General features: G+C 45.7%; 1 protein-coding gene across 1 annotated transcript in view; it reads left to right on the forward strand.

The window, feature by feature from the left end:
• The first annotated feature begins 905 nt into the window (after positions 1-905).
• dpp10 (dipeptidyl peptidase like 10) overlaps positions 906-11127 on the forward strand; it is a 45762-nt gene continuing 35540 nt past the window's right edge. The window contains exon 1 of the mRNA XM_073913402.1: positions 906-1151. Coding sequence (XP_073769503.1) covers positions 1092-1151 — 60 coding nt within the window. The 5' untranslated portion in view covers positions 906-1091. The remainder of the gene's footprint in view (positions 1152-11127) is intronic.

Genomic DNA, 11127 nt, shown 5'->3' on the forward strand with positions numbered 1-11127 from the left:
CAGATGCTGCAAGTGCTGACTTCACACTCAGTGTCAACAGACCCCTTCCTTTCATAAGTGCCACTGTCCAAGTGCCGGCCACTGTCCGGAGCTGAACTGCAGTGTCTTCTGTGTCTCTATGGGCACTACTACTGCGCCCCCTTTCTGTCTCCCATCAGCCAAGTGTCCTTGATGTATGTGTAGTTGAGAGGGTGAAGGTCTCTGATGAGCTGATCTCAGGCTAGCTCCCCCTGCACTGATGGTGGAGTATGTGCAAATGCTCGTAGTGCCGGGAGTCCTCTGCCTACTGTATAACTCAGATCTGAAACACTGCCTCAATGCCTAAACAGTGCATCACCTGAAAGTGCATCATCTGTTCAGCAGGGCGAGCTGAGGAGCTTTGTGGTCCCTTGACCAAGCATATGCAAGGGCTAATAGTTCAAAGTGACCATGGAGAACCCGTCACTGCGATCTGCCGGAGTATTCTGGCTCTTAACTCAACTACTGAACTCACCCAAACACAAAGCAGCTTCACATAGAAGATCATAGTCCAGTTCAATCCTCACTGCTGAGAGTCCAAACACTGACGAGTAAATCCATCCATGCACAGCTCTACAGATCCTGAACCATGTGAGACAGTGGAGGAACAAACTTCACCAACTGACCAAAGTGAAGAATTAAAAGACCGGGAGAGAAGCCAGGCTCAGCTGGACTCCACCATTCTCCTCTCCTCTTGTGCAGAGCTGCAGTCTAGGAGCCGAAGGTGTCCATCGTGGAGAAGCCTGGAATTATTACTGATCCAGCATCCACGACAGACCTGAGGGAGTGTGTTCAACAGGTGACGCACACACACACACACACACACACACACACACACACACACACACACACACACACACACACAGAGGGATGGAGGGAGAGAAAGCACACATAAATAGAGAGAGAGAGAGAGAGAGAGGCTCGCACACACACACACACACACACACAAACACACACACACAGAGGGAGGGAGAGAGAGAGAGAGAGAGGCAGGCTCGCACACACACACACCCTGGAGTTTCCCCAGCAGTTGTCCTCCTGTCTGTCAGTCAGTCTCTCCCTCCGGATCCTGGATGAATCAGACGGCCAGTGTTTCTCACCCGGTCAGATGTCGGTCCTCCAGGAGCATCGCAGTGAGTGTTTCAGCTTTATTACTGTACAGTTATTATTACTAGAGCTGTTCCTGCAGCTGCTGTCTAATCAAACACGGCTCATCAATAATCCTCATTCAGCTGATCTGATCAGGTGTGTGTGTGTGTGTGTGTGTGTGTGTGTGTGTGTGTCATGAGCTGAGTTTAGTGCTGCTGTAAGGAAAAAGTCAAAATGACCCAAATAACACACACACACACACACACACAAACACACACACACACAGCGCAGCGACCCCGTCCAGATTCCAGAGTCTGAGTGTGTTTGTGTGAGCGCTGAGCGCAGACATCTGCCATGTTCATCAGGACATTCACACTGAATCCAGGAGAGCGGGGCTGAACCCTGAGCTGGATTATTGATTCTGTATTGCTGATCAACTCTCCAGAGCAGAACTCACAAGAGAAACAACAGAGAAGCAAACAGCAGAGTCCTGATCTCAGCTCAGCCGCTGCGTTCATGTGTTGAAGCCCAAACACCAAACACACACACACACACACACACTGATACTGTGATGATGCCCGCGCACCGACACGACATCTGCCCTATATCCCGCTGTGTGTTCTGCAGTGAGTGTGTTCTGCAGAGTGTGTGTGTTCTGCAGTGAGTGTGTTCTGCAGAGTGTGTGTGTTCTAGGACTGCACAATGCTTGTATGGTGTGTGATATTGGTGTATTGTGATCGGGTTATCGGGTGATCGTGACATTTCCCGGCCTCGTCTCCCATCACTGGTGTCCATGATGAGCTCGGGGTTCACCTTCTGGCCAATAACAGAACATGCAGTATTCTGCTGGGGACCAGAATCGTGATTCCAGTGCGTCTCTAATGATGAGCTTTCCATGATCAGCTGTACCTGTGTGGAGGACTGCTGGACATCTCACACCCCTGCAGAAGATCAGGGACATGACACCGCTGGATGGAGAAATGATGTTGAGCATCAGGGAAGATGAAGAGCGAGAGACAGAGAGAGAGAGTCAGAGAGAGAGAGACAGAGAGAGAGAGTCAGAGAGAGAGACAGAGAGAGAGAGAGAGTCAGAGCGCTGTGTGCTTCTGCAGGACAGAGAGAAGAGGAGGAGAAGCAGCAGTGAGGGGTGAACTGAGAAGACGAGACCAGAACTGAGCCCTGAGGGACACCTGAGCAGAGGAGCCGGGTCTCTGAAACCTGCAAATATGATTGGAACAACTCTCTCTAGACCTGTGTGTGTGTGTGTGTGTGTGTGTGTGTGTGTGTGTGTGTGTGTGTGTGTGTGTGTGTGTGTGTGTGTGTAATTGATCTGCGGATGCGGTTGGTTCCTCTGTTATCATGAGCAGTTCTTTCAACACACACACACAGGTTGGTTTGTATGATCGTGGTGTGTTTGCGTGCTCATATTACCTTCACAGAGGCTCTCTGTGACCAGATATATGCTCATAATGAAAGTTCAGGTTACACACACACACACACACACACACACACACACACACACACACACACACACACAGAGGTTTGTTCCTGTGTGAGTATCCAGTTGTGTACCTGCTGAAGTGTGTATCTGCATGACCGTCTCAGATGACGTGTGTGTACAGCAGTGTTTCCCAAACACACACTCTGTGTCTGCGGTGGTGTCTGAAATGTCCCCACAGCCTTGTTCACTGTTCCCTACAGTAGTCCGCCTGTGTAGTCCTCCTGCAGCATGACTGAAGCGGTGCAGAGGCTGTTCTGTGTGTGTTTTCCTGCTCCATGACTCCCTCACACAGGAAGTATGAGGTGTGGGACGCAGCATGGGTATTGCAGTGCATTGTGGGATTGAGTGAGTGCACTTCAGTGTCCACTATGGTTTTGGACCACACTAGAAGTGGCTGTTCCCTCAACTAGTGCACTATGTAGTGTACAGAGGTGGTTTCTGACAGTGTTCTGGAGTGTGTTCAGGATGCGTCTCTATATCTGCTGTCAGACACACACTCGACAGCTCAGCTGCACCAGGATAAGAGACGCAGACACACTCATCCGCTGACGGTGTGCTGGATTCCTGACACACTGAGGCGGACTCTGCTCTAACATCATCCGGCTGTATCCACATCTCTGAGCTTCTGCAGGAGATCAGTCCGTCATTCTGAGAGTCCTGCCTGACCTCTGGGGGGCGCCGTACACCACACTGACCTGACCTGCCTCACACAAGTGTGTGAGTGTGTATGAAGTGTGTGGTGTGTGGTGTGTATGAAGTGTCTGAGTGTGTGGTGTGTATGAAGTGTGTGCGTGTGTGGTGTGTATGAAGTGTGTGAGTGTGTGGTGTGTATGAAGTGTGTGAGTGTGTGGTGTGTATGGAGTGTGTGAGTGTGTGGTGTGTATGGAGTGTGTGGTGTGTATGAAGTGTGTGAGTGTGTGGTGTGTATGAAGTGTGTGAGTGTGTGGTGTGTATGAAGTGTGTGAGTGTGTGGTGTGTATGAAGTGTGTGAGTGTGTGGTGTGTATGAAGTGTGTGAGGGTGTGGTGTGTATGAAGTGTGTGGTGTGTGGTGTGTATGAAGTGTCTGAGTGTGTGGTGTGTATGAAGTGTGTGAGTGTGTGGTGTGTATGGAGTGTGTGAGTGTGTGGTGTGTATGAAGTGTGTGAGTGTGTGGTGTGTATGGAGTGTGTGAGTGTGTGGTGTGTATGAAGTGTGTGAGTGTGTGGTGTGTATGAAGTGTGTGAGTGTGTGGTGTGTATGAAGTGTGTGCGTGTGTGGTGTGTATGAAGTGTGTGAGTGTGTGGTGTGTATGAAGTGTGTGAGTGTGTGGTGTGTATGGAGTGTGTGAGTGTGTGGTGTGTATGGAGTGTGTGGTGTGTATGAAGTGTGTGAGTGTGTGGTGTGTATGAAGTGTGTGAGTGTGTGGTGTGTATGAAGTGTGTGAGTGTGTGGTGTGTATGAAGTGTGTGAGGGTGTGGTGTGTATGAAGTGTGTGGTGTGTGGTGTGTATGAAGTGTCTGAGTGTGTGGTGTGTATGAAGTGTGTGAGTGTGTGGTGTGTATGGAGTGTGTGAGTGTGTGGTGTGTATGAAGTGTGTGAGTGTGTGGTGTGTATGGAGTGTGTGAGTGTGTGGTGTGTATGAAGTGTGTGAGTGTGTGGTGTGTATGAAGTGTGTGAGTGTGTGGTGTGTATGAAGTGTGTGAGTGTGTGGTGTGTATGAAGTGTGTGAGTGTGTGGTGTGTATGAAGTGTGTGAGTGTGTGGTGTGTATGAAGTGTGTGCGTGTGTGGTGTGTATGGAGTGTGTGAGTGTGTGGTGTGTATGAAGTGTGTGAGTGTGTGGTGTGTATGAAGTGTGTGCGTGTGTGGTGTGTATGGAGTGTGTGAGTGTGTGGTGTGTATGGAGTGTGTGAGTGTGTGGTGTGTATGAAGTGTGTGGTGTGTGGTGTGTATGGAGTGTGTGCGTGTGTGGTGTGTATGGAGTGTGTGAGTGTGTGGTGTGTATGAAGTGTCTGAGTGTGTGGTGTGTGTGAAGTGTGCGAGTGTGTGGTGTGTATGGAGTGTGTGAGTGTGTGGTGTGTATGGAGTGTGCGAGTGTGTGGTGTGTATGGAGTGTGTGAGTGTGTGGTGTGTATGGAGTGTGTGAGTGTGTGGTGTGTATGAAGTGTGTGAGTGTGTGGTGTGTATGGAGTGTGTGAGTGTGTGGTGTGTATGGAGTGTGTGAGTGTGTGGTGTGTATGAAGTGTGTGAGTGTGTGGTGTGTATGGAGTGTGTGAGTGTGTGGTGTGTATGGAGTGTGCGAGTGTGTGGTGTGTATGGAGTGTGCGAGTGTGTGGTGTGTATGAAGTGTGTGAGTGTGTGGTGTGTATGAAGTGTGCGAGTGTGTGGTGTGTATGGAGTGTGTGAGTGTGTGGTGTGTATGGAGTGTGTGAGTGTGTGGTGTGTATGAAGTGTGTGAGTGTGTGGTGTGTATGGAGTGTGTGAGTGTGTGGTGTGTATGGAGTGTGTGAGTGTGTGGTGTGTATGGAGTGTGTGAGTGTGTGGTGTGTATGAAGTGTGTGAGTGTGTGGTGTGTATGGAGTGTGTGAGTGTGTGGTGTGTATGAAATGTGTGAGTGTGTGGTGTGTATGAAGTGTGTGAGTGTATGGTGTGTATGAAGTGTGTGAGTGTGTATCAGTAATGGACGCTGGTGTTGCTGAAGCGCTGGAATGGCGTCTGCGCTCTTCATTAGTGAATATTTGAGTTGGGCTGTGGTCCTGTGTGATTGGCTGTTGTCATGACGATGGTGATGCTGATGCCGACGCCCCCTGTGAGCTTGGGTTACTGTATTCAGCAGGTAAAGCAGCAGAGATGTTCTTCAGGTGTGTGTGTGTGTGTGTGTGTTTAGTTTCCCATGATTGGTCTTGTGGCTGATGGAGGAGATATTAGTGAGTGTAGATGAAGATGTGCTCATATCTACACACACACACTCTCACACACACATATAAACACACACACGCTGCAATGCTGTGTCATCCTCGTCTCCAGTGTTTACTGCCGGGTAAATCTCCTCCTCACCACTGTAAACCTGTGAGGTCAGTGTTCCGGATGTTTGTTCATTACACACACACACACACACACACACACACACACACACACACACACACACACACACACACACACACACACACACACACACACACTACAGCTGCAGAGATCTTTGTAAACAGTGTGTGTGTGTGTGTGTGTGTGTGTGTGTGTGTGTGTGTGTGTGTGTGTGATGTAGAGATGTGCTTGAGCTGCACACGTCTGTGTTTACTCCACATACACTAAATCCAGCGCAGGAGATCGAGAACTCGCTCCCTCTGTTCTGTTCTGTTCTGTGTGTTATGTTGTGTTGCTAACAAACACACACTGCTGAAGCGTCAGGCATAGCCAGTATCTGTGATGTGTGTGTTATACAGTGGACAGACGCTGTTGTGTGTTGTGTGTGTGTGTTATACAGTGGACAGACGCTGTTGTGTGTGTGTGTGTGTGTTATACAGTGGACAGACGCTGTTGTGTGTTGTGTGTGTGTGTGTTATACAGTGGACAGACGCTGTTGTGTGTGTGTGTGTGTGTGTGTGTGTGTGTGTGTGTTATACAGTGGACAGGCGCTGTTGTGTGTTGTGTGTGTTTTGATTGATAGGCGGATGTGATTATATGTAGCTATAGAGAGCCGATGAGAACATGTAGACCCTTTAATCAACTAACCTCTGGAAGCAGCAGGTTGCACGGGTTTGGCTGAAGGATCTGTTCTTTTAGGATTAGGTGAGTGTTAGGCAACCGGCCCATTTGAATATTAGTTAATCCTGCATCCTCTGACTATTTTCAGAGTGTCGACATACTGTCCGTGAGAAGAAGCGCAAACCCGGGGTGAGGAACTCTGAGCGATGTTGGTCTCTAATGAACATACAGTTTAGAATATCGGACCCCAGATATAGATCAGTACTTTACATTAAATCATAAATGATGAATGTGATCCGTTCACACAATTAGAAATACAGTCTAAATTTTAGGATCATTAAATTGGAGTCAGATTGAATTCGGAGCTAAAAAACACGAATATAAATACATTCTAATAAATAATAAAATTAAACTTTAAAATTAAAAATTGGGACATTAAACCTTCGAGCGTGCTGTTAGTTTCATCATTGGGCTAGTAGATGGACTCTAACAGGAGAGATGTTAAAGTGGCACAGTACAGTACACGAGACACAGATATTGAACAATACTGCAGTCTATACTGAGCCTCCAGACTCCCGTTACACAGCAGCAGCAGGAGCAATATGGTTTGTAATTACCCGCCGGTTATTAAAACAGTCCACGCTTCCAAATACTGATGTCTGTATGCATTTCCTTTATTGAACACCGTGAAAACTAATGGATAAATAAACAAACCAAATGTTTAACACAAACATAAATCGACAGGACATCAAAATAAATAATTACAAAACAATGTTTGCTTTACCGTGTTGGCCAGATGAGCAGCTGTAGAATAAGCAGGAGCGTTGAACAGGAGCTTGCGCTGAGATCTCACCATGCTGAGTGACCACACAAACTCTCACAGGGTAAATCAACCAAAGAGAACCATGTGACCTCCCACTCAAGCCAACCGGAAACAAAGAAATTAGTAACATAAACATAAACATAAACATAAACATACACATTCAAATAATGAAAAAGAAAACAATAAACCACATACAAGCTGACTAATCAGCGTCAGCTACAGTGTTTATTTGCTCAAACCGAGAGCTCCGCTTTATAGAGAGCTCATGCTGAATGTTGCCCTCTCAGAAAACAGCTACACGGAGGAACAGTGATGCACCTTCATAAAAGCTGAACCATATACAGACACGAGCTCTCATGATGCTGTTCTGCACCTGTTATGGTACAATATAAGAGCTCCATCAGTGTTGGACACTCCTTTATTACAATACCTATGATCATTATGACTGAGGCGCAGGGGTTATGAATAACTTCCAGATTAAACATGAATCCTCATATAAAGCACATGTTTAAAGAAACTCTTCAACATTCATTATTAACATCTATAAAACAAAACAACTGCTAAAGAAAGACTATAGGTGTTTAAACTAAACACTTAAAGCATTATTATTAAACATTATAATAATTTTCTGATAGACACAGTTTCATTATTGATATCTGCACTGATGATATTTGGTGTTTGCTCTCCTCTGCACACGTGAGCCGGCAACAGTCCTGCATATGCAAAGTGTTGATGCAGACATTTACTACTGATCAGACACCGAGCATCTCTCATCACAATACTCTTACACAATTATATTTCTATTTTAAAATGAAGTCAATTCTATGAACTTTTAAGTGCTTATAAGCTCACAGAGGTTGTGAGGTTGCAGACGCGTCTCCCGCTTTCGGTTAGAGCGTGCACGCCTGTTGCAATAATGGCTGAAGTCGAGGAAGATGTGCGAGTTTATACTGCGGTCACCCATGACCATCTGCAGTTCCGAGAAGGACGGTCACGCTGTCTGTGCAGTGAGTCTATCAGGCCAGATCACCCGGCCTCAAGTTCAGTCTCGGTTTTTACTCCAAGATGTCAACAAGAACAGTTTGATAATGTGATGCACACATCGAACTGACATGACAACATACAGCTCCAACCTGAAACTCACGCTGTGGTCAGAGTCAACTTTATCCACATCTGAACATTATTAATAGTAACTATGGGATAATTAAAGAAACTGCTGTATACTGGAACACCAGATCAGCCCTGCACACATTACTCATTCACACTGTTAACCATTACACATACAACCTTTAAACAGGATTTTACTAACATTAAACGCTGTATATATTACTATTGTTAACAGAATTATTTTATTCATCTCTGTGTAATTTCTGCATTTTTAATAACTCATTTCTTATAACAGTTTTCTTTTCTCTTTGCCATGACAGTAAATAATATTAGACTAGATATTCTTCAAGTGACGTGTAAAGTAGGGTAAAGTTAGAGTAATTAGGCAAGTCATATATGATGGTTTGTTCTGGAAACAATCACAAAAAAGCTTTTTACTATTTACCATTTATAAAAAAGCTATTGAAAACTATTTACTTGAGTAATTTTTTCATCAGATACTCCTTTACTCTTTCTCGAGTAACTTAAAAGATTGTTACTTGTACTTTTACCTGAGTATAGATTCTGCATACTCTGAAAAGCACCAATCAGAAGCTGCATGTGTATGATGTCATCATGTAGACTCTTACAGAGTGTGTTACAGTATATTAAACACACACACACACACACACACACACACACACACACACAAAACACTGAAGTGTTCTGATACAACACGTGAACCAATCATCGTCATCATCATCATCACAGAGGACACCACACTGCTGACACTGGACATGTGACATGTCTGAAATACTGGACATCCCTGAGTGTGTTGGTGTCTGTGTGTTAGGGTTAGGGTTAGGTCTCCCCCTAGTGGCTGTGTGCTGCAATGAACATCACTGATGGTGTGTGTGTGTGTGTTTGTGTGTGCTGCTGTCTTCCTCTAGTGGCATAAATGAAAGGAACTATAAAACAGGAGTAATTAGAGGTATAGAGGTATGGTCAGGTGTGTGTGTGTGTTCCTCTGCTGTACATGAGTGTATGTGTGTATGTTTGTTTCTGTTGCACAGTTGTGTGTGTGTGTGTGTGTGTGTGTGTGTGTGTGTGTGTGTGTGTGTGTGTGTGTGTGTGTTTGTGTGCTGTATTGTTTTCTCTGTGCTGCTCCTCTTCTCCACTAGAGAGCGCCAGAGTCTCCTTCAGTGTAATCAGCAGATTAATAAAGCAGACAGCACGAATCAGTCAGTGTTGTTGATCAGTCAGTGTTGATCAGTCAGTGTTGATCAGTCAGTGTTGTTGATCAGTCAGTGTTGATCAGTCAGTGTTGATCAGTCAGTGTTGTTGATCAGTCAGTGTTGATCAGTCAGTGTTGTTGATCAGTCAGTGTTGATCAGTCAGTGTTGTTGATCAGTCAGTGTTGATCAGTCAGTGTTGTTGATCAGTCAGTGTTGTTGATCAGTCAGTGTTGATCAGTCAGTGTTGATCAGTCAGTGTTGTTGATCAGTCAGTGTTGATCAGTCAGTGTTGTTGATCAGTCAGTGTTGTTGATCAGTCAGTGTTGTTGATCAGTCAGTGTTGATCAGTCAGTGTTGTTGATCAGTCAGTGTTGATCAGTCAGTGTTGATCAGTCAGTGTTGATCAGTCAGTGTTGATCAGTCAGTGTTGATCAGTCAGTGTTGATCAGTCAGTGTTGTTGATCAGTCAGTGTTGTTGATCAGTCAGTGTTGATCAGTCAGTGTTGTCAGAGGAGCTCCTGCTGTTGTTCATGTCTTTCCTCAGGGTTTGCTGAATGTCTTCGTCAGTCATTAGTGTTAAGGTGTGAGCACATGACTGATCCTCCAGTCCTGATTGGTGAAAGGTGTATTCCTTGATGAGTGAAGAGCGGTGTGTTGTTGTATAGTGTAGTGTAGTGTACATACCTATCAACACTCCCATTTTCCCCTGGAGTCTCCCGTATTTCAGGCCCATCTCCCGTATCGTTCTGTCTCCTAGAAATCTCCCGGAATTAGTGGGATTAAGGTCATCAGAAATGTCTCGTTTTTTAATTCGCTCATTTCATTTAAAACTCCAGCTAGTGTGTGACAGACCTTAAATCTCTTGGTTTCCTGAACACTGTCTGTGCCAAAGAGCTAGGCGAGTGAAAGTTTGAAAAAACAGTCAAAGTAACATTATTGCATATTGTACATGAAGATTAACAAACGTGCGCATGCAAAAGATGCCGAATGTGAATACCTCACAGCTTTATTCTGGGATAACCACTCTCAATAATACACTTGCATAACGTAAATCTTATCTCATAGCTTTGAATGGGGCACTATGTCTTCCTGTGCTGCCCTCAGCAAGATGCCATCCTGGGCGATGCCCATACTGCCCAGGCCTAAATCCACCACTGGTTGTGTTGTGTTGTTTCTCCCTGATACAGCAGCAGGCAGCGCTCATAGTTCTCTGCTAAATTACACTGTACAGTATTTGAGCCACACACACAAACACACATACAGACACAGACACACACACACACACACAGACACAGACACACACACACACACGCACACACGCACGCACAGCTTACACTGGAGGTGGATTTCCAGCAGTGTGTGTGTTTTGTGACTGGGTTTGTGTTTCAGAGAGAGTTAATATACACAGCTCTCCCAGTGTTTCTGTCTTGTTCACATGTACGCTGATGTACGCTGAATTACAGCATGCTCAGTGTGTGGTCTGCACTGCAGCGTCTGCTGTGCCACTGAGAGAGAACTCCATCAGCCTGAGAGAGACCTTATCCAACTGAGGCAATAACAGCAGATACCAGCTTACTAACACTGTGTGTGTGTGTGTGTCTGTGTGTGTGTGTGTGTGTGTGTGTGTGTGTGTGTCTGTGTCTGTGTGTGTCTGTGTCTGTGTGTGTGTCTGTGTCTGTGTCTGTGTCTGTC

This window comes from Danio rerio, chromosome 9, assembly GCF_049306965.1.
Source record: "Danio rerio strain Tuebingen ecotype United States chromosome 9, GRCz12tu, whole genome shotgun sequence".
In the NCBI taxonomy this organism is placed as follows: domain Eukaryota; kingdom Metazoa; phylum Chordata; class Actinopteri; order Cypriniformes; family Danionidae; genus Danio; species Danio rerio.